Source organism: Opisthocomus hoazin, chromosome 13 (assembly GCF_030867145.1).
Source record: "Opisthocomus hoazin isolate bOpiHoa1 chromosome 13, bOpiHoa1.hap1, whole genome shotgun sequence".
NCBI classification, from domain to species: domain Eukaryota; kingdom Metazoa; phylum Chordata; class Aves; order Opisthocomiformes; family Opisthocomidae; genus Opisthocomus; species Opisthocomus hoazin.
The window spans coordinates 14,099,784-14,120,437 of record NC_134426.1 but is presented as its reverse complement, the minus strand read 5'-3'; the positions used below and the strand labels follow the sequence as shown (position 1 = coordinate 14,120,437).

Genomic DNA, 20,654 nt, shown 5'->3' with positions numbered 1-20,654 from the left:
TCACCAGTCCCCGGGGCGGCCCAGAGCCGGCACCCGACGCCCTGCGGCCGGTGGAACCGGGCCGTCTCCGTGCTCCTTCCAGCAACCTTGCGCTGCCTGGGCCATCGCACACCGCCCCGGAGAAGCGCGTCCTTGCTCCGGCCAAGAGGAGGCGGAGGTGTCAGCACGAACTGCTGAGACCCCCAAAGCCCTCTGTGCGTTACTGAAGGCGGGACCCTGCCGGCCAGCGAGGCACCCGGCACACCAGCCGCGGCGCTCGCACGGCCGCGTGTCCCTCCCGCTCCCAGTGGCCGCAGGGCTCAGGCCGCCGGGCCAGCGGCCCGGGCACCTGCGGGAGCCCCGCCGCTGCCCGCCGCTGCCCGCCGCTGCCCGCCGCTGCCCGCCGCTGCCCGCCGCTGCCCGCCGCTGCCCGCCGCTGCCCGCCGCTGCCCGCCGCTGCCCGCCGCTGCCCGCCGCTGCCCGCCGCTGCCCGCCGTGTCACCCTGCTCTCCCTCTGATTGGCCTGCTCCTGCGAGGCACGTGACCTGCTTTTTCCCTTCCCCGACTTCCCTCAACCACCTGTCACTAGGACTGCCCGCTGCCATTGGCAACGGAGGCTCGCCCCACCTTCAAGGGGCGGCACCGCAGGGGCTCTCCCTCTCCCAGCCCGTCACCTGCTGCAGCGGGTCCGTCCCGGGTTGGCGGCGGGTGGAGGCCGAGAGCATGAGGCGCACTCCGATTGGCCAGCTCGCGCCGCCTGTCGCGTCGTGATTGGCCGGGTACGGCCCGCGGGGGCGTGGCGGCTGCGGCGGCGCGTTGGGGGGGCGTTAAAGGGTCCGCGGCGCAGACGGGTGCTGTCCCCGTGTAGCATGGCCTACCAGGGCTTCGCGCAGGAGTACCTGGGCATGCCGGCCGTGACGCGGGCCTACACCACCGCCTGCGTGCTCACCACCGCCGCCGTGGTGAGGGCGCACGGGGCCCGGGGGGGTGCGGCGGGGAGGTCGGGGTCCCTGTGGGGGTGCTGTGGTGGGGGAGCCGGGGACTGGCTGAGGGCAGTGGGTGGCCGTCAGCGGGTGGCAGCTGCTCTGCCTGTCTCTCACAGCAGCTGGAGTTCATCACCCCCTTCCAGCTGTACTTCAACCCCGACCTCATCTTCAGGAAGTTCCAGGTGAGGCCTTGCCTGGGCTTTGGGGCTCCTCTTGCCTGTCCCTAGCCAGGGGTGGGTGTGACAAGCTGGGCCCTGGATGTCCCATGCCCCGGGGCAGTCAGGGAGTGCCGTGTGACCCCAAGGGGCTTCCTTCCCACTACTCCAACCTCCTCTGTTTGGCGGGAGCTGGGTCATCAGCGTGGTGTCCCCTCTTAGATGGCAGGGCGGAGATAACTTCTTCCAGCCTTCCCCTGCCACACACCATCTTGACATTTCCTTTTTTCCTTTGCTCAAAACCTGCCTCTTCTGTGACACTGAGATGTTTGGGCCAATGTGGGTGGGCAAGGCTTTATTGTGGAGAGGCATGAATGGTGATTTGCTTTGGCTCTGGGTGCTGAATTGTGGCTGTTTGTCCCTTCCAGGAAAGTAGAGAAATCTTTCCCACACCTGGAATGGCAAGATACTCTGATGTGGGCAATGGAGGGAGGTCCCACGTGAAGTCGGTGCAGCTCTCTGGTGTCCTGGGGTAGTTCTGAGGGGATGGGTGCACGACTGGGCATCCCCAGTGGATAGGGTGATGGGTTGCTGTACATGTGATGGGGAGAGACCTGTCCGTCCGCCTCCTTTGCTCTCTCTTCTCTCTCTTCTCTTTCAGATATGGAGGCTGATCACCAACTTCCTCTTTTTTGGGCCCCTGGGATTCAGTTTCTTTTTCAACATGATATTTCTGTATCCTTTGGTCTCAGTGAAGCTCTCTCCTCCCTTTTTGGCTTTGAGATGCAATTTCCCCCTGTCCATTTTCCTCCCCAGGCTGACTTGTCTTGGCAGCAGTCTAGGGCTGTGGATTCTTCCCTTGGCTGTTTTGGTGTGAATTGAAGCCACTCCCCTGACAACTGTGGCCACCTTCTGCGCCTCCATCTCTGCTGCAGGGCAGCCCCTGCCAAAAGGCTGAAGAAGCTGGCAGTGCTGCTGCAGCTCACACTGGAGAGCAGTGCCCGTTCCTGGGGTGAGCTCTGGCTGGAGCGCAGCAGATGCCGCTTTCTTTTCCTGGGGTCAGTGATATGAGATGAAGTTTGCACTGTTCTGCTTGAGGGCTTGGAGACCTGGCTGACAGCTTCCTGTGATGAAATAGCTTGCAGCTGGCTTATTCGCTGTAAAGTCGTGCTGTGGGGACATAGGGTGGCCAGCTGTTAATTTCCTATACTGCAACCCCTCCCTTCTCTCCTGCTCTCAGGTACAGGTACTGCCGCATGTTAGAAGAAGGCTCCTTCCGTGGAAGGACAGCTGACTTTGTCTTCATGTTCCTCTTTGGAGGGTTTCTCATGACAGTATCCTTTGGAGTTGGCTGGGGCTCTTTAGCATCTTCTGAGATGTTATGGGTAGTGTGGGCTTGTCTGCTAGCTCTCTGTCCCAGCTGTGTTGTGTAGTCTGTAGCAGGTACCTGCCCACTGACCAGGACAGCTGCCTTGAGAGTCTTCTTGGTGCCATGGGGCAGAGCCTTGTTGTGCTCCAGGGCCTGCCAGGCTCATGCCCTGAGGCTTTGGAGAGCTCTGCTGAGCATGTGGTGGAGTGGCAACTTCTGGCTGTATGGCACAGCTGGTGCTCCTTTCTTGCCCACCGCTGTCTCCTGGCCTGTGCCTCACCTAGTATGCTTAGAGCAGAAGCAAAATGCAGGAAAAGTTGTCTGTACTTCTGTTGGTGTCTGCAGAAGCACTGATGCACCTGGCAAGGGATGGGCTGCCTGATCCCAAAAGAGGACATGTGGCAGCGTGCTCAGGAAGCTCAGCCTGAAAGGAAGCCCCTTGTTATGCTCTGTGAGAAACCGTCCAGCTGCGGCATGGACATGGTGTCTGGGCTTTGGTGGGTGGAGCACGCTGCAGCGCTGCTACGACTGGCATGAGGCTGGCTCAGAAAACTGAGCTGCAGCTGAAGGGAAGAACATGGAAACATAGGGACAAGGAGTAGGGTGCCCACATACTGTCTGCCATCAGTATGTCGGGCAGCATGAGCCCAGCACTCTGTGCTTGCAGCCTGTCAGTGGCTGGAGATACTGTCACACATCTTAAGAAGTTCTTTTGTTGTAGGACAAAATAGTCAGATGGGGAGAAATCTCCCTCACAAGCATAAAACTTTTTCTGTCTTGCTGCCATCTTATGCAGGTGGCTCAGAGCACTGCTTTCCCCACAGAGCTCTGCGTGAAGCTGTGTGAGCTTTCATGTCTGTTGGCTGTCCTCAGGTGTTTGGCCAGTGAGTGTCCAGCTGCCTACAGCAGTCACATACTTGGCAGTGGGTGGATTTTGACTCCAGCTAGAAGGGCAGGGAAATTTTTTGCCTCTGGCTGTCTCCTTGTATCCTGGAGAAGAGGGCTGTGAATAGCAAGAGCCATCTTACTGCTGAAATTCTTCTGTAGAAGACAGATACTGGATGTGAGCTAGTTGTTAGTATTTGCCACATGTCCCAAGTGCTGTAAGAATGTGAAGGCCTTTCTCTGAAGGTCACTTTTGATGGTCACTTTGCAGAGGTGACCATATGAGCTCCCTGGTCTCTGGTGGTTATAGACAACGGCTTAAGGAGTGACCAGTCTGTGCCACTCCAGAGTGCCTCGTTCTGGGGTGGCAGGGAGGCAAATGTGGGGGGGGGAGTGGGGGGTGGTGTCAGTACATCTCATCTAGCCCAGGAAAGGTTTGGTGGCATGGGCAATGTCTTGTACACTGTGATCAGCTCAGAGTTTCCTAGTCACAAGGCACCCTGTGCTGCCTGGAGGTGGTGCACAGGGTTGGTGGGTTTTCCCTTGACTCAGTAATTCCTAGCTATTTGGACTCTTTGCCAGCCTGTTTTTCCTGGGCCAGGCTTTCACCATCATGCTGGTGTATGTGTGGAGTCGCAGGAACCCATATATCCGCATGAACTTCTTTGGGCTTCTTAACTTCCAGGCCCCCTTTTTGCCCTGGGTCCTGATGGGATTCTCTCTGCTTCTAGGCAACTCCATCATCATCGACTTACTGGGTAAGTCAAAGCTGGCAGGTGCTGGGAACAAGGGAACTTGGCAGCCACAGCGTGCTCTGTTCTTGTAGATGCTGCTGGGGCGCTAGCACTGTCTCTTGGTTTCATCTTATTTCAGATGGTGGGTTTCCCAAAGTGAAGCTGGCTGAGGTTGCTGGGTGGTCAGCCTCATGCCTGAGCTCTTGCTTGTGACCTGCAATTTGCTGTTCTTCCCCAGGGGAAGAAGTTGGGTGTGGTGAGCTCTGCCTGACACTTGTTTTGTGTCTGGTCTCCTGGGTGCCTGGTGCTGCCTTCAGGCTGACAGGCTCCCTGCATGGTTCTGTGCTGATCACAGCTAACAGCCTGGCCCTCTAGCACTGCAGCATGGGTGGCTCTGGTGGGAGCTGGGGCATGGGTACACAGCTGAGGGATTCTTGGAGCTTCACCCTGCTTAAGCTCTGGTTCAGCTGGCAAACGAGTCACAGCTGGGCCTGACCTTGCTGACATCTCTCCCCAGGGATTGCCGTGGGTCACATCTATTATTTCTTGGAAGATGTCTTCCCCAACCAGCCTGGAGGAAAGAAATTGCTGTTAACACCTGGTATCCTGTAAGTAAAGCTGATTCTTTCTGGGCTTTGCTGTGTTGATTCCCAGGCTGGGTCACTTTCATAGAAAACTGTGGTCTGTGAAAGCATGGGGTGACCATAGGACACAATTGCATGCTGATACCACCTCAGCTGAACCGTTTATGCCTCTGCTGCAGAAAGCACTGGCACTTTGCACATTATGTACATATATATGTACCCTGTACACAGGGTCTGTTAAGCAACTGCTGGTACCTTAAACTTTGCTAAACTGGAGCATTCTTACTGCTTGTGGAAATGCTAGCTGCAGGCAGGACTTTTTCTGATGTACTTCTGTAGTTTAAGAAAACAGAGTATGTTCGGCTTCAGGCTGAGGATCAAAGCTGACCTAGAGATGAAGCAAGCAGGTACTGTCATTGTTATATGTTGAGCTGAGGGAAAGAAGTTAGTGCTGGTGCAGTAGGCAGCTGGCTGTGGCATGTAGCCAAGCCCTGTGAAGGGCAGGGTGTTCCTAGGAGGGCTAGGGTTTTTATTTGTCCTCAGCTCACTTTCCTAACCTGCCTGCTTGGTGGGGATGGTCATGTCCCTTGCCAGGAAGCTAGTATTTGACACACCTGAAGAGGATCCCAACTATAACCGTCTCCCTGAGGATCATCCAGAAAACCAGCCTAGAGACCAAGACCATAATCACCAGCAGCATCCACAGTAACACAGAGGACTTCATGTGGCCAGATTCCTCTCTTCCACCTGGACTTACGCTATGGCCCAGAGATCCTACTGGAGTAACACCAGTTGCCATTCCGATGTGTAATGTTTCACTGTTTGTATGGGTAACCCATCTTCTCCTTATACCAAGTGGTTCCGCAGAGCTTTGCACGCAAGAACTACTGAATGCTTACAGAAGTGTTTTAGGGACAGGGGCTTGAAGCTGTGATGGCTCCTCAGTTACCCAGTGGGGAACAAGAATCAAATGGAGCGTTAAACCAGTTCCTCCTTCTCTTGCTGTTAGTGACTTGCTGTGTGCCAGGTCACTTTTGCCCTCTGTACAAAGACCAATGCTCTCAGCTCTCACTGTTCTGAGACCTCTTTGTGAGCTTTCAATGAAATAGTACTCCCTAATCTACCATGGTAGAATGCAGCTCAGCTTCTTCCTTTCATCTAAGTCCCCCACTCCATTTTTGGTTGTTGTTTCCAAAGAGTCTTTACATTAAAGTCTTTATTTTTCAGTTGTGTGTCCATTTCTGCCAAGGGCAGAGGCGCCAATTCACCAGTACTCATCTGGACTTAGCTTGCTTGGGCTTTTCTTTGTTGGTGGGCAAGGAGAAGTTCAGTCTAGCTGGAATATACCCTTCCTCTCTACTGTCAGCAGGACTGCAGAGCATGGGGCGGGGGCGGGTGTGTCTAGCTGGAGAAAGCAATGCCTGGGAAAGGACAGGGGACAGAGCTGGGCACTTGATCCAGGCAGTGACTGGCAGTAGCACTTGACACTAGTAATAAAGGCTGTCTGCACATGCAATGTAATTCCACTCTTGTTGAATTTTTTAGTTCTGAAATGTAAACATCTGAATTTTAGGGGAAAACTAAACCACCTGTTCCCTGCCATGAACAGCTGTACTAAATGGATTTGATCATTCTTGCTAATGCAGTACATGTGTGCTTGTACCAGACCTCAAAGCCTTTGGAGTAAATCTGCAAACGATGTATCTTGGGACAGCTCATTTGGTAATGTTGCTGTCTGCTCTGCTAGACAAGCTTGCAAACCACCACTAAAACTACTGAGAGAAATTTGAGTAAACCAGCATCCAGTTATGAAGAATGATATAGAAGTGTTGTGGTGAAGGAAGACTGAACCATGCACACCCCCCCCCCTTTCTGTTGTCTTCCCATGAAAACACCTTTTTTTATCAAAAATCACACTTCATTTGAACAAGCTATTTTGCTGCACTTGTTTTCCTCTAGGAAGAGAATGAAAGACCCATACAGATGGCAATATTGTTCTAGAAGACAGAGCAATACGAAGGGCTAAACAGCCTCAGACTCAACAGGTACTTGCTGTGTGCTTTTGCTCATGACCTACTAACACAGAGCCGGTGTTTCACTGCCTGGAGTTTGCCTTTAAAGTCTGCCGACATTCAGTTTTAAATTGCTGCCAAGATGGGACTTTGAAATGCAAAAGCTGGGCTACACTTTTAGCTAGTGTACTAGTTTAACCTAAGGAACTGTGATTATAGAGCAAAAAAGCTGCTCCCTAGTAGTCCTAATGCATGAAGAAAGCTGGCTGCAGTTCTCATCTTTCTAGGACTTAGCACCCTGGACTGGCCCACCTTGCACCTGGCTGCTTGGAGGGACAATTCTTACAGCCTCTCTGGGACTTGAGAAGCAAAGGGAGGTACTTGTAAACCTGCTACAGAAGCTGTAGTCCTTGTGTGTCCATACCTTGTTGTGAACTTTAGGATTAGGTAACAACAAGCTTCACAGCAATTCAAAAATTGCACCACAGATGCTAGTGTAACAGCAGTTTCATGCTTGTTTTGGTGAAATTCCTTGAAGAGGCTGCTTGCAGAAGTACATGATCATAACAAAGAGGCTGAAGTGTTCTCAGGAAGAGTTGGAGTTTTATGTCCATGAGGCAAAATATGTGTTCTACATTGGAGGCTAAGATGCAGCAGGAGCCCCACATTTTGTCTTTCGCTAAAATAACCTTTCAACCTCTCTAATGAGGAATAATGGATAGAGTACCACTCTGAAGCAGGAGCCTAGGATAAGACTGCAATATTGTTGCTAAATTGCAAGTTTTTGGTTTCTGCAGGCTAACATCTGGAAAAAGTTCCCTCCCACCCAGGAATGAGAACTGGATCTGTTATTACTCAAGTCTAAACATGATAAATTAAGGCCGGAAAGTGTTTTTCGACTGTGCTAGCAGTGTGGGTGGATCAGCAAGGATCATAAAAGCTATTGGCTTTACCATAAAGGCCTCAACATAACTGTCCAGCTGCCAGCAAAATCTGCCTTGCTTGCAAAACTTGTCAATTCTGGCAGTGAATGGCAGGAACTCTATCAAAGAGCTAGTGTACCTCAACAGCAAGGTAGATTCTAATTCATTTTTAAGCAAGCTTGGTTTTTTTTTTTCACCTCAGTTTGATGGATGTTCTGTTTTTAAACTCCCCAGGGAAAGACAGGTTGTTTTTCAGGTTGCAAAATCCTAACACTGCAGTGCTAGGGCTATTTAAGACCCTCGCTTCACTTCGGGTGCTGTGTAACTGGCAGCTATAGGGGCTGACAATGACCACAGCAAAGCCACTCACTGAAGAGAAGCTGTAGTCTCAGTGATTGCAGGCTTCAACTTTTGCACCAGTTCAGAGACTTCATTTTCCAGATGCAGTCTTCACAGGCAAAAGGGTTCACCACACACTAGGTTGACACCTGACAGAAATGAGTGTTAAGTTTGTGACTTCAGTTAAACTGTTGCATACTTGTCAAGTAAGCCAGCTGAACACCTGAGTTCACCACAGACTGCACCAAGGGTGGTAACAGACCAGTCCTTTAGAGAGTTGTTTGCTGCTTCAAGTCTCATTCTCACTTTCCCCTGCAGCAAACGGTTTGGGGCTGCTTTATCTGTTGAAGTAAAGCACTCAGTTTTCCACCATGCTTCAGGAAAACTGAATGCATGTGAGCGTTCAGCTTTATACCCAAGAGCATTAAGATTAGGCCCCAGGACTGCCCAGTTACCAGAACAGCACAGAAATGCTGAGATTCACTACTCATTCAAACTTACTGAACTCAACTTAAGTAGTACGCATTCCTTTTATTTAAAAAGTTTTCCTAATAGTGCATGTTGCACCTATACAAAAGAATCTTTATACTGTCCACACACAGGTATATCAGGGCTCCAACAGCTGCCACAGGTCTCAGCTAGTCCATGAGCTAATGCAGCGTTCTTGGTACGTGGCATTTAGGTGGACGGGGTGGGGGCAGAAGTCAGCAGTACTGGGTACTCTTGGCAAGTGGAATGTGTGTCCCCTTCAGGGACACAGAGACCCCTGCCAATCCTAGATCCATCTGGGGAGACGAGTAGGGATAGAGTCCGTAGGAAGAGCACCAGTGTCACAACAAGATTACCAGGCTGGAGCAGTATTGGCCAAACGTCTCATGCGCCTAGGAGAGAGAGAAAGAGGTGCAGTTAAGTGCTATACTACAGTCATGTGAAGTCTTACCAAAAACCAACACTTCTGGGGAGGCTGCCACAGCTTTGTGAACTCTGTAGACAGGTTTATTGCCTACACAGACTTCCTTGGTCACCTGAAAAGGCCCCTGTTGATAAGGCTAAGACACTATTTTCAGTTACAGCTTTTAGGGCACTTCTGCTCATTAACTTGGATTGAACTGATCACTACTGAAAACTATTCAGCCAGCCATAACCAAGAAGCAAAATAATTGTGAAACTGTTAATCAGCATTAAAAAAAAAAATCCTGGGAAAGAGCTGAGCCAGCATATTTACTGTTCCCACAATGTATCTTTTGGAGAGATTCTAGCAGTTCATTTATATCTGCCAGGAGCAACTTCACCAAGTAGGATCAAGTGCTCTCAACTGCTTGTCAAATGCTGCTCAGTGGGTCTCTGTGGTGGGCAGAGCTCCTCCTGGAATCACAACGGTGCTCCCATGCTGGCAAACAGGTCAGCATCAGTCAGTCTGGAGCTGGGAGCTTGCCCATTCCTACACCAAATAGTACTTTACCCTACATAAAAGGAAGCCTTGTGGCAGGATTCTAGGTAGCATGGCAGCGCGTGAAACTCCAATATTTTTGATGAAGCCTTCATATAGAACCAAATCCCCCTGCACAAGCAGAGAGCCCAGGGAAAAGAAAAAAGAAATAAAAAAGAATACTTTGCTTCAAGCAGGAGATGGTTAAAGTAGAGATTTAAATGTTTGTGGAGCAAGGTGATAACAGTTTGATGTCCTGAAGCTAAAGGTATATGAGTTTCTGTTGTGGCCTGTAAGTTTGAAATCCTGCCAGTTGGCTCTCAGCAGAGAAAGACAAACATCAAAACTTTTAACTTCTGTCTTAGAGACAGGCCAGAAGAAGAACTGTCTGAACAAATGGCAGCACCTTGTATTTCTGTCCTGGTCTCTGATTTTCTTCTCCATCTCGGCATCTGTGAGGGTTTCCAGAAGAGGGCACCACTGGTCAGCATCCCCCGTGTTGCGAATAGCAATTTCCACAGTCGGCAAAGGGTTCTCGCTGCACGGCAGGGCAGAAAGCAACATCCATCAGTGGTCCCAGAGCACTCCTCTGGGTTAGCAGCCCAGATGCAAGACACAAGGACCACAGCGCATCATTCACAGTGTTTCAGGCTTAAGTATTCATTCTTAGCTCCACTTAGGATAGTCTGGTTCCCAGAAGTACACCAAGGGCTGATGGTTACAATCTTGTTGAGCCTAAAGTTTCTGGGAGACCATCTCCTTTCACCACTGGAGAGGGGTTTGTCAAAGCAACTGTGGCTGGCACAGCTGTCTCCCACAAAGGCCGTTACTTAACAGGCTGACAGCGTTCAAACCCAATAAGCACAGGCAGAGTTCACACCAGTTTATCAGTGCTGGGAGCACTTCTCCCAGAGCAGCAGCTAAGCAGAGACTGTTAACAGGGCTCTATGTCCAGCTTTGCCGTTCTGCAACTCTGACTTCCTAGCTGTAGTTTGCCTAGCACACCTCCAACAGCTCTTCCCTGGCAAAAGTCTGCCTTGATGAGAGCCCGATAGTGGAACAAGCATTGTTCTCCCAATTGCCATGGAAAGGGTAGTCTTTTAGGACCTGCTGTTGAAACCAGAGGATGTGGCTACTCATTGCATAAGCAACAGAACACCAGGCCCTGTCCCGGAACACAGCATCTGCTCCTCAGGAGATCGGTCTGCCCTGACCAGCTGCATTATCACACGCACAAAAATATTTACTGCTTCACTAGCCACTTTTCAGTAAAAGTCAACAGGAACTGACCAAGAGTAGCTTCCCAAATATTGACAGTGGAGCTGGAAGCCCAGCATAAATAGAGAGGAGCCTCAGAATGTAAATGTTTGCTTTGAATTCTAGAAAGCGGCTCAGCCCGAGCTGCAGGAAGCATGTGTGTGTGTGAGAGGAGCCCTCGGGCAGGTGTACACACACATGCGGCCCCCTCCCCAGGGACAGGCTCGGCACAGGATTTCAGCACTCAGGGGCAGCCTTCTCATGCAGCCCTCTCATTTGCCTAGGGAGGAAGTCAAATGCTAATCGCCATGGGAACACACAATGTCTGCATCAAAGCTATCGATCTAGAATAATAAGTATTCAAAGTAATGATATAATGAAAAATTCATCCAGGGCCTTTGGTCTCTGATCCTGGGAGGAAGCCTTAGTCAAATCTACTTTCAGCACTGCTGACATCCACTAAGCAACACTGAAACCCACGAATTTCATCCCAGCCCCAGACTGCTACACATTCCTGGCTAACTGCTAGATCTTAACTGGCTTTTTTGACTTGATAGCATAGTCTCCACCTCATTTACTATGCTTAACATGGAACACCCTCTAAGAACTAGATGCAGGTTGGAGAGCCGGCCTCACAGGCATAGCATAATTGCAAGCCAACTCAGATATGACACTTCTTTAGCAAAGAATCAGAGATAAACTGAAAAAATCCTCCCTCATCTCTCAAACTCCAAAGACAGCTCCCCCTCCCCTGTTCTTTTCTGATGAAGAGGACAGTGCTGCTGGCAGAATGACTGAAATGCACTGTCAGCTGCAGGATTCACAGTAGAACAAGACACTCCCCCTGCTAGGGTCCAGGCCTCTGGCAGTAGTGGCATGGTCATGCCAAGAGGGCAGGGAAACATCTTCTTTTGGAAAAGTGATGGACCTCAGGCATGTGGTGTGGGAGAGAACCTGTGCCACCATTCAGGTCTCAAAGGCAAAACTCTGGCTATGAAGTGCTGTGTGCTGCCACTAGAAACACTAGGTGGGAAAACATCGTAGTACCAAAGTGGAAAACATCATAGCAGACCAACCCCCTGAAAATCCCTGATGCATCAGTTACCTGTCTGTGTCCAGTCCTGCCCTTTCCGCTGAGCTTTCAGGCTCTCCCTGTTTTGCACAGAGCAGGCCAGCTGAACAAACTGCCCTGGCTTTCATCAACTAGAAGACAGCTCCCTCAGATGATTAACAGGCACATGACTTCTCAAACCCCCAGTCCCTTGAGATGTTAAGGTTCTTTTCATACATCTAAAACAGACCCTATCCTTACATCAGTGGGATGACTTTGGAGCAACCATCAGTCCTGTGGTTTGGGAATTCAGGAACTAACCAACCACAGAACCCAAATATCATTAATCACCCTAAGGTTTCAAAAGTACTCCTTTGCTGGAAGAAAAAAGGGAAGAGAAGGACATGCTTGTACTGTGACACAAAACAAGGTTTAAATTAGATGTTTTTTCCTCCCTGAACTCTACAAAACTGGTGTCAACAGTACCATTCTCTCACCTGTGCAATACATCATTTGCTGAACTCTCAAACTTCCTCAACTGTCGCCGTGACCTGAAGTCAAAAAATCTCCCAGCACATGTTAAGGGATACTTACAGTCTGCAGACTCAGCAACACGCTGAGGATAACATCAGTACAGTAACTCACCACAGAACACTGCACAGCACAACTGGTAACGATTATCATTAGGATACAAGTTACAAAGCTGACTAATCAAACCTGACACTGCTGCATTCCAGTTGTGAGAATGGCTGATGATCAAGCCAATGTTAACATCAGCCAGGATAGGGAGCTACAGTTTCAATTAGTTTTAGTTCAAAACACCAAAGCTTGAGACACTGGATGGCCCAAGTCAGGCAAAGCCAACAGAACAGAAATGTATCCAGGGCTCACTGTCAGCATACATTAGAAGAAGGGGACACAAGGTATTCAGTCACTGTTAATTACAACAGCCTTTCATTCTATGGCAAAAGCTAACATTTCATCAATATTTGGTCCTGGAGTATATTACACCCAGAAGGAAAAAATACTGGAGGACAAGCAATCTTAAGGACAAAATGAGTGCAAGCCGTAAGGACCAATTTCAGATGAAACTTTCTGCATCAGGTCAGCTGTTCTAAGATTCACTGATGCAAACGCCCATGAAGTACGAACACACCCCCACACCCGTACTAGGCAGATGACAGTTCTGTACCTGAAGGCATATGTCTTCTGATGCCAACTCAGCTGTCCCCGGATGCTGTAGGCAATAGTAGTGACAAACTCCCCACCTAGGCCAAGCTCTGAACACAGCTTCAAGGCAAACTTCTCTGGCGAATTCTCCTTCTCTGACATGTCCCATTCAAACTGGTCTACAAGGGAGATGTTCCCTACATGGATGTTTAGCTGGAGATAAGGGAAGAAACAGGTCACTCATTTCTATCTCTTGCAATAGTACATCAAACGTAATTTAACTGAGGAGGCAGAGGCTGGGGAAGAGAACTGGAGAGGTAACTCCTAGTTCATAGCATCTGCAGAGCTCTTAACAGAATTTTTATAGTAGCATCAAGACGACTCAGCTTTGCTCACCAAGGTGCAGTTCTTCCAAAAGGACTCAACAATGCTTTAACTGAACTATTTCATCATCTCAGGGAATGGCACATGAATGTTTAGTGATCTGCCACCTTGGTTCTGTTCTCAATACAGACGACGAAATGCAATCTGGACGCAGGACTGGAATTAAATGCTCCTTTGCTCTGAGGGGGACTTTGTATTCTTCCTCCCCCACAACCTATCCAGAGAAACCCAAATGGTTCAGCTCTCGTTCTACTGCCTTCCTTTATTACCTTAATAATAACTCGTTGGTCTGACTGATCTTCTAGGATACTGTCAGTTGGGTATGACTCGATCTGTTGTCGGATGGCAGAGGCAATAGCAGGGACAAAGGTCAGAGGATTCAAATCCAGGTCATCGCAAAGAATCTCAGAGAACATTTCTGGGGTCATTAGCTTTTCTGATACAGAACAAGAATGAAGAGACACTGTTAACTTTCTCAGAAATCAGTGTCTGCCACTTACAGAATGCACAAAATTAATCCCACCGCATGTCAAAGGGAATCCCAAATGCATCACCTTTTGCTTTTACAATGGTGTTTTGTATCAGGTTTGTAAGGACGTGCACACTGACATAGGGACTTACAGCCTTCTGTACTTGCTCCATGGAGACAACATAGCTATGGTCTAATAATCCACGTACATAAAGAAGCCATGCACATTAACTGTTTTGCATTCAAGGTACCCCAGCTAACAGAATAGTCTCATATTGCTGGGCTGATGAACTGGGTCAGGAGAGTAGGCCAGTTACACTCTTCAGATTACATGTGTCCAGGAAGGACTGCAACCCATGGAAGTGGCAGAGCATCTGCTAAGAGACATGAGAGCTGAACACAGTCCAAAGTGGGAGAGCTTTAAAGCTCTGTGTATACGGGGCAAGGACATGCACACTCATGCTTGTTCTCTCTTCATATTTGGTAATGGATACAACTCTACCTCTCCAGCTTCCGGAAACTCTCCTTCCTACATACCGTTCATGTTCCACGTAAATGCATCTCTGAGTTTCTGCCCATCAATTTCCATATCAAGTCTGATTGGAACCAGAACCTCTGGCTGGGATGCATTCTCATGGATCACTGCTGGGTCATGGTCATCAAAGCTAATACAAAGAGCAACAAAACATTATATGCAACTAGCACTGACACGTCTGGCATCCACAGAGGGAAGATAATATTGGTTGGAAGCAATCCCCGCACTCCAGCTCTCCTCCACACAAGCTTACAGGGATATGGCAACCAATACCAGTTTATCACCTTTTATTACATCTATCATAATACATTCCAGCAAATAAAACAAGGAAGTTTTCCAGGATTACATTTTATCTTCCTCAACTTTTAGAATGGAAAACAAAAGTAAGTCACGAGCCACAGCAGCATTTTCCATTGAATAAATTACATCAAAGTTACTGGAATATGTCAGTGGGAGGAAACCTGTCCTTCGCGGAGAGGGTTTGCAGGCTCCTCGTATTACAGCTGCTCAGCAAATCAGCAGAAAGTAGGAGGAACTCATCAGGAGAAGAATGAACCATTTTCCTGATAAAAGGAAAGCCTCCTCTCTGAGCCATGGCTGGCCGCTCTAAGGAAGAGCTTCAAGACACACAATTTCACTAAGAACCTCCAAATTAGCATCCTGTAGGTCTTTTGAGATTAATCACAACATTATAACAACACATCAGCACTACCTTGGCAGTGCATCACGATGGTAACCGTTTCCACTTTTTGGAAGCAGGAAGCTGTCTTACCACAGAGGGAACGTCCTCTTCTTATCCCTGCCCATGCGATTTCTGTTAATTGTTGTTGAGCATGGCACTGCATCCAGGTGATGAGAGCTGTTGGGCAGGGTTGGCACCCACTGGTTGTTCCTCTTTGCCTTCTGTTCTCTGAAGAAGGAGACTGTATGTTAAACTGTAGCCCTTGAGCACCACTCCTACTACTTCAGGAATGATATAATTTTAAACTTTAAGTCCTATCATGAGTTCCTGCTATTTAATTCTGGAACCCTCAACTATATTGTTCCACTGAGAACTTATGTTCCATAGTAGCCTCTAGGAAGCCCATTCTCCAGCTCACAATTATTCATCAGATATGAATCCAGGTGCACTTCTAAATACTAAGTTCATATTTGGGTTTTCTGTCTACACTTTACAAAAAGGACTGCTGCGGAATATGAGGTCTCCAGAAGGCAGTACGTGCAGACAGCATGCTCTGCAAAACATCTGTTACAGCTGGAATGCAGTAATTGCAAAAAGAGTTGTATTATCAAACACTTATGCTTTTCTTCCTGTTGTACGTGGGCAGTAAACCAAATCCTTATGCTCTGAGATCTTCATTTGCCCAATACTGCAAACAACTGTTAGCACAGACTGGCAAGCACCCTGCTGCACAATGGCCTGAGTTTATGCAACTTCTTGTGCTTCCTGCCCAAGCTGACATCTTCTAAGCAGCTCCACTCTGACCTTGGCCCTCACCAGTGCTGGTTACCTGAGGTAGGTAGGAGGTTCTGTGCTGATAGACACTGCCTTATACTTCTCATCGTTTCCATCCAAGATCTCTTCCACTTCAGAAGCCTTTAACAGCGTCACGCTAGTGGCTAATGTTGTATAGCCATGATCTATTACCAGGAAAGATGCCAATAATTAACATGGAAAAGAACGACAAAGCAATGTAGCATTAATAGGCTGCATAGTGAAAAGCCCTCCCTGCCACTGCAGCAGGGACTAAAATAGGTTACCAAGTAGTTTGAATGTGAGCCCCAAAAGTCCTTTGGGCTTCATTTTTCTTCTCATAGGCATTTAATTTTCAAGAAAGGCTTGGACATGGCATTTTGTACACATGGGATAAACAGAGAAGACAAAACTTTCCCCTGTCATTTCTGAGTTGCCAGAAAGCTCCACTCTCCCTCACACACCAGGATGCTCTGCTATTGGGGTAGATTACTTGCACTGCAGTGACCAGAAGCCCAGCCACAGTGCCTGGCACTACAGAAATATAATCAGGTTTTGAACTCCATCTCAACAGCAGGAATAAACGTGACTTTCTTGGGAGCAGGGATCACAGAATCATAGAATGCTTTGGGTTGGAAGGGACCTTTAGATGTCATCTAGCCCACCCCCCCTGCAGCGAGTAGGGATATCTTCAACTAGATCAGGCTGCTCAGAGTGCCATCAAACCTGGCCTTGAATGTTTCCAGCGATGGGGCCTCCACTACTTCTCTGGGCAGTCTGTTCCAGTGTTTCACCACCCTTATGGTAAAAAATTTCTTCTTTATATCCAATCTAAATCTAGCCTCCCTTAGTTTAAAGCCATTGCTCTTTGTCCTATGGCAACAAGCCCTGCTGAAAATATTTTCCCCATCTTTCCTATAGGCCCCCTTCTGGTACTGAAAGGCTGCAATAAGGTCTCCCTGCAGCCTTCTCCAGGCTGAACAGCCCCAACTCTCTCAGCCTGTCCTCAGAGCAGCGGTGCTCCAGCCCTCTGATCATCTTCATGGCCCTGGGATGCAATGCCTTAGTTGATACATAGCAATCCCCACCACAAAGCCCAGAGAAGAAGTACAATTTGAAAGACAAAAGCAGTATGACACCTTGGAATAGCTGCATAGTGACAGAGCCAAGATTTGCAAAAGGCATCAGTATCTCTTTACACTGTATAGCTATCCTGTTCGTACTCTACTAAAAACATCTTTCATTTGGACTAGGAGTCAAGACACAGGGAGGGTTAGAATCACAGAATCACAGGTTGGAAGGGACCTCTGTGGATCATTTAGTCCAACCCCCCTGCCGAAGCAGGGTCACCCAGAGCAGGCTGCGCAGGACTTCATCCAGGCCGGTTTTGAGTATCTCCAGAGAAGGAGAATCCACCACCTCTCTGGGCAGCCTGTTCCAGTGCTGCGTCATCCTCAGAGTGAAGAAGTTCTTCCTCACATTCAGCTGGAACTTCCTGTGCTTCAATTTGTGCCCATTGCCCCTTGTCCTGTTGCTTGACACCACTGAAAAGAGCTTCATTACATGAGCTTCCCTCAGGTACTACCACTGGATGAACCTCATTCTTTCAGGGTGCAACTTATTTATAGATTCAAGTAAATTTCATAACAGAAATGACCAAAGATGGAAGTGAATGCTACAAAAACAAAACTTCAGAAAAAAAAAGTCCTTAAATCCTCATAATTATTACATAAACTTTAATGCGCTTCTACTTAAGAAAAGGAAGAGAAAAACAATTCTTTCCCACCCCAAATTGCCCTTTGCAATCACATGGTTTAGCTCTGCTCACCTACATCTGCCAAAATGATGTGAAATCTCTTCCACAGCCTTCTGGGAGGAAAAACCCAGAAAACAATACATCCTCAGTGGCCTTAACGGTTGGAAATAGAGAGGCAATGATCAACAGAAAACCTGATAAGACTTGGGAAAGAGGGAGAAACCTCAGGACAGCTCTTGCCAAATTACAGAGACCATCTGCCTTCGACATTCCCACTAACATTCTGAGGAAGAAGAGTTAAGCATGTGATCAGGATGCACCATTAGGGCGACCGCAGTGAGAGATCAGAGGATTAGACATTAATATATATTGTAGTTAACACCAAAGGTCACAGTGGAGATTCTTCCTCTAGCACAGCTACGAATAACACACAGATAAGACTTACATCTTCTGGGACTGTGAGACCGCTGATTTTCTATTGAGGGAAAAAAAAAAAAAAAAGAAAAGAAAGCAACAGGTCAGCAGGATACTTGGAGGAAGGAGACATAAGTCTAGAATGAACCATTTATTTTTATTATGCTTTAGTCTAAAGAGTGTACAACAGGTCATATTGCTAAGAAATTTAACTGCTTGTTATTCGTCTCCCACCAAAAAGAATACTGAGGCAGCTATATTCTCACTGTGGCAGTCACATCAGTAGCAACACACCACAACAAATTCTGGGAGGCATAAAAATTCAGTCCCTGCAAGAAGCAAAGCTAAGCAAAGATGCACATTTTCAGTGGGGCATCCTTGCAACATTCCTGCCTATTTGACAAAAGAGACAAACCCACCCCTCTTTGTCTACAGAAGTCTCTTCTGGAATATGGTATTGATTTTGAGATGTGGCTTTTGCTTTGTGATGAATGCAGCCAACCCCAGGAAAGCCATGATGGATGTTTCAATTTTAGAACATTTTTGATCAGTTGATGTTTGTTGCCAGATGGAACCAGGAGCCACCAGTGCCACCACTGCAGAGCGCTCCGTCACTGGGGCAATCGGAAGTGATTTGTCCAGCCCTAAAGGTGCACAAGCTTCTCCACTGCCAGAGACAGTTTCTCAAGGCAAAATTTCAGATTTCAGATAAGGATTACTGGGAATGTTTGCTCAATTTCTCACCATGTGAAGAGGCCACTATCTTCTTCCTTTCTTCCACTGTGGCTAGTCGCCTCCAGAGCGAGGGATATCTCTTGTACAGGGAACCCCGAAACATACGCAAGTAGTTCCCCACCTACAAGAAGAAAAGTGGAGACGTGGCCTGGTGTTCCAGTATGGCCTGGTATTCCATTTAAGAGATTTTTAGCAGAAGCTGAAACAAATTCAGCCCTTTGTAATGATAAGAGGAACCTCTCAGGGGTTTTTTTGTTTGTTTTCCATGATACACTGACTGCACTGGGTTTGATATCATATGGCATCACCATTTTTTCAGCAATACAGAATAGAACACTTTTATCGGCGCTTATTTCAGTAGCCCAATAAGAAAAATCTCCCATCCATTGACAATAATCAATTTAATAGGAAAAAACTCCACTTCCATTTATTTTTTAACAACCTAACCTTTCTTTACTTCAATTTATGTTTCAGTGCACAATGTTTAGTAGGAATTAAATCAAACCAGATACCCAGCTCTCCAACAATTACCATCTTTACTTTGAACCTCTATGCCATCCAGACATTGCTTGAATACAGCAAATGAAGAGTTGAATCCTTTGAACAAGTGTGATCATTGCCAATAATCCTCTTCCAAATCTACTGAACGTCTGTAAAGCAGTACCATTCTTCCTGGCACAAGATCCTCACCTGTGCTGAAGGCTACAGCAGGATTTGCTGAACAACAGAACTATTTCTAGACTCTGAAATCAAAATTTTAGACTGGTAGTACACTGGCAGACTGCCACACAATAAGGTTTTTAATGTTTGTTTGACAAGACTCATTTTGATCTTAACATCTATTTTCAGGTAATTCTGAATCATATCTGTTGCTCTACAGTGCTCATCAATGGACAGAAATTAATGGCAGATAAAAAAGACAACCCTTTTCCCCCTTCCACCTGTCTGGCCTGGTAAGGCAATCTCGCAGATCAGCAGACTGCAATTACAGGTCTTTCAAACTTTACATTTCACATGAGAGAGCAAAGGCCCTTTAGTCCCTGCTCAACCTATACAGCTGGAAATGTAACTTAACCAGTATTTCCTTTTTTGCACCAATACAGGGGGCTGAAACATTCTTTTGCTGTCTCCAGCTGCGATCATTTCCCTGGTGCTGAAGCACCCATGTTTCTCGCTTCAGCCAGTCCAGTCTCCAGGAAGGCAGAAAAGCCTCTCGGCATGAGGGAATACAGCATCAGCACATACACTGGGGTGCTGCAGTGCTGCACCCTGGCATCTGTCAGCAAGACCAATTTGCACAAGGCTGAAAAGCTGAGCCTGCTGATTTTCGTCGTGTTACTAAGCACAAAGGCCTAGGTGGGGACTTAATTACCTCATGCCACGTCAAATAACCCGAAATTCTGAACTACTGTGCTACAAAAATTCGTAAGTGGGAGTATCAGGGAGCAGGCCCTCGAACGGGGGCCTCAGGCAGCGACCGCTGAGGATCCGGTCTCCACCTACTCGTGCGTGTCGCCAAGAGCCACCCTTAATGGGAGCACTGGTCCCAGCACGGCCGAAGTGCTCGGACAGAGCCCACCGCCCGGCCCGGCGCCGCCCCCGGCAGCGCCCGCAAACGGGGCCGCGGAAGGGACCCGCAGGGGCTGGGAGGCCGCTGCCCCCCCTCAGCCCCTTCCCGACCCCGAGCCCAGGCCCCTCGCCAGCTCCCCCGACCCGGCCCGGCGCCCCGCTGCCCCGGCAGCCCCCCCGGGCCCGGTTCGCGCCCGGGGCCACACCTCGGAGCCGATCATGTAGAACTCGCCGTCCTCCTCCAGTTGGAACTTGACGGGCTTCTGCCCGAAGGTCTTGCTCAGCGCCATCATCATCATCGCGGCGGCGGGAGCGCCCGGCGTCTTGAGCGGGAGACCGAGGGGGGGCCAGCAGCAGCGGCGGCAGCGACACGAACCACGACAGACGGCGCCGCGGCCTACTCCAGCCGCCGCCCCGCGCATGCGCCGGCGCGCCCCGCCTCCCC

At 48.7% G+C, this 20,654-nt stretch overlaps 2 protein-coding genes across 6 annotated transcripts; one reads left to right on the top strand and one right to left on the bottom strand.

The window, feature by feature from the left end:
- The first annotated feature begins 823 nt into the window (after nt 1-823).
- LOC104328240 (derlin-2) lies at nt 824-19,870 on the top strand. 5 transcript variants are annotated; one of them, XM_075434366.1, is made up of 8 exons: nt 824-941; nt 1,082-1,147; nt 1,782-1,855; nt 2,361-2,454; nt 3,937-4,132; nt 4,626-4,716; nt 6,652-6,737; nt 19,744-19,870. In XM_075434366.1, the coding sequence occupies exons 1-7, from the start codon at nt 849-851 to the stop codon at nt 6,716-6,718; spliced, it is 681 nt and encodes a 226-aa protein (XP_075290481.1). In that variant the 5' UTR covers nt 824-848; the 3' UTR covers nt 6,719-6,737; nt 19,744-19,870. The 5 variants fall into 5 exon arrangements, with proteins under 5 accessions (XP_075290481.1, XP_075290480.1, XP_075290479.1 ...); XM_075434365.1 differs by having other exon boundaries at nt 19,490-19,758; XM_075434364.1 differs by having other exon boundaries at nt 19,115-19,758.
- Nucleotides 8,467-20,614, bottom strand: SMARCB1 (SWI/SNF related BAF chromatin remodeling complex subunit B1). The gene is made up of 10 exons (XM_075434361.1): nt 20,416-20,614; nt 18,650-18,761; nt 17,937-17,966; nt 15,773-15,902; nt 15,034-15,171; nt 14,264-14,391; nt 13,527-13,693; nt 12,896-13,086; nt 9,802-9,933; nt 8,467-8,847 (listed from the first exon to the last, which is right to left on the bottom strand). The coding sequence occupies exons 1-10, from the start codon at nt 20,506-20,508 to the stop codon at nt 8,808-8,810; spliced, it is 1,161 nt and encodes a 386-aa protein (XP_075290476.1). The 5' UTR covers nt 20,509-20,614; the 3' UTR covers nt 8,467-8,807.
- Between the last annotated feature and the right edge of the window lie 40 nt (nt 20,615-20,654).

Bases quoted from the DNA above. Each gene is read 5' to 3' on its own strand.
- LOC104328240 (XM_075434362.1), top strand. From the start codon at position 849: ATGGCCTACCAGGGCTTCGCGCAGGAGTACCTGGGCATGCCGGCCGTG. The intron at 942-1,081 runs GTGAGGGCGCAC...TGTCTCTCACAG, and splicing joins TGCTCACCACCGCCGCCGTG to CAGCTGGAGTTCATCACCCC. The intron at 1,856-2,360 runs GTATCCTTTGGT...TCCTGCTCTCAG, and splicing joins TTTTTCAACATGATATTTCT to GTACAGGTACTGCCGCATGT.
- SMARCB1 (XM_075434361.1), bottom strand. From the start codon at position 20,508: ATGATGATGATGGCGCTGAGCAAGACCTTCGGGCAGAAGCCCGTCAAG. The intron at 15,903-17,936 runs GTAAGTCTTATC...TCCTGGTAATAG, and splicing joins GTCTCACAGTCCCAGAAGAT to ATCATGGCTATACAACATTA. The intron at 8,848-9,801 runs GTGCTGCCATTT...TCTCTCTCCTAG, and splicing joins GACCAGGACAGAAATACAAG to GCGCATGAGACGTTTGGCCA.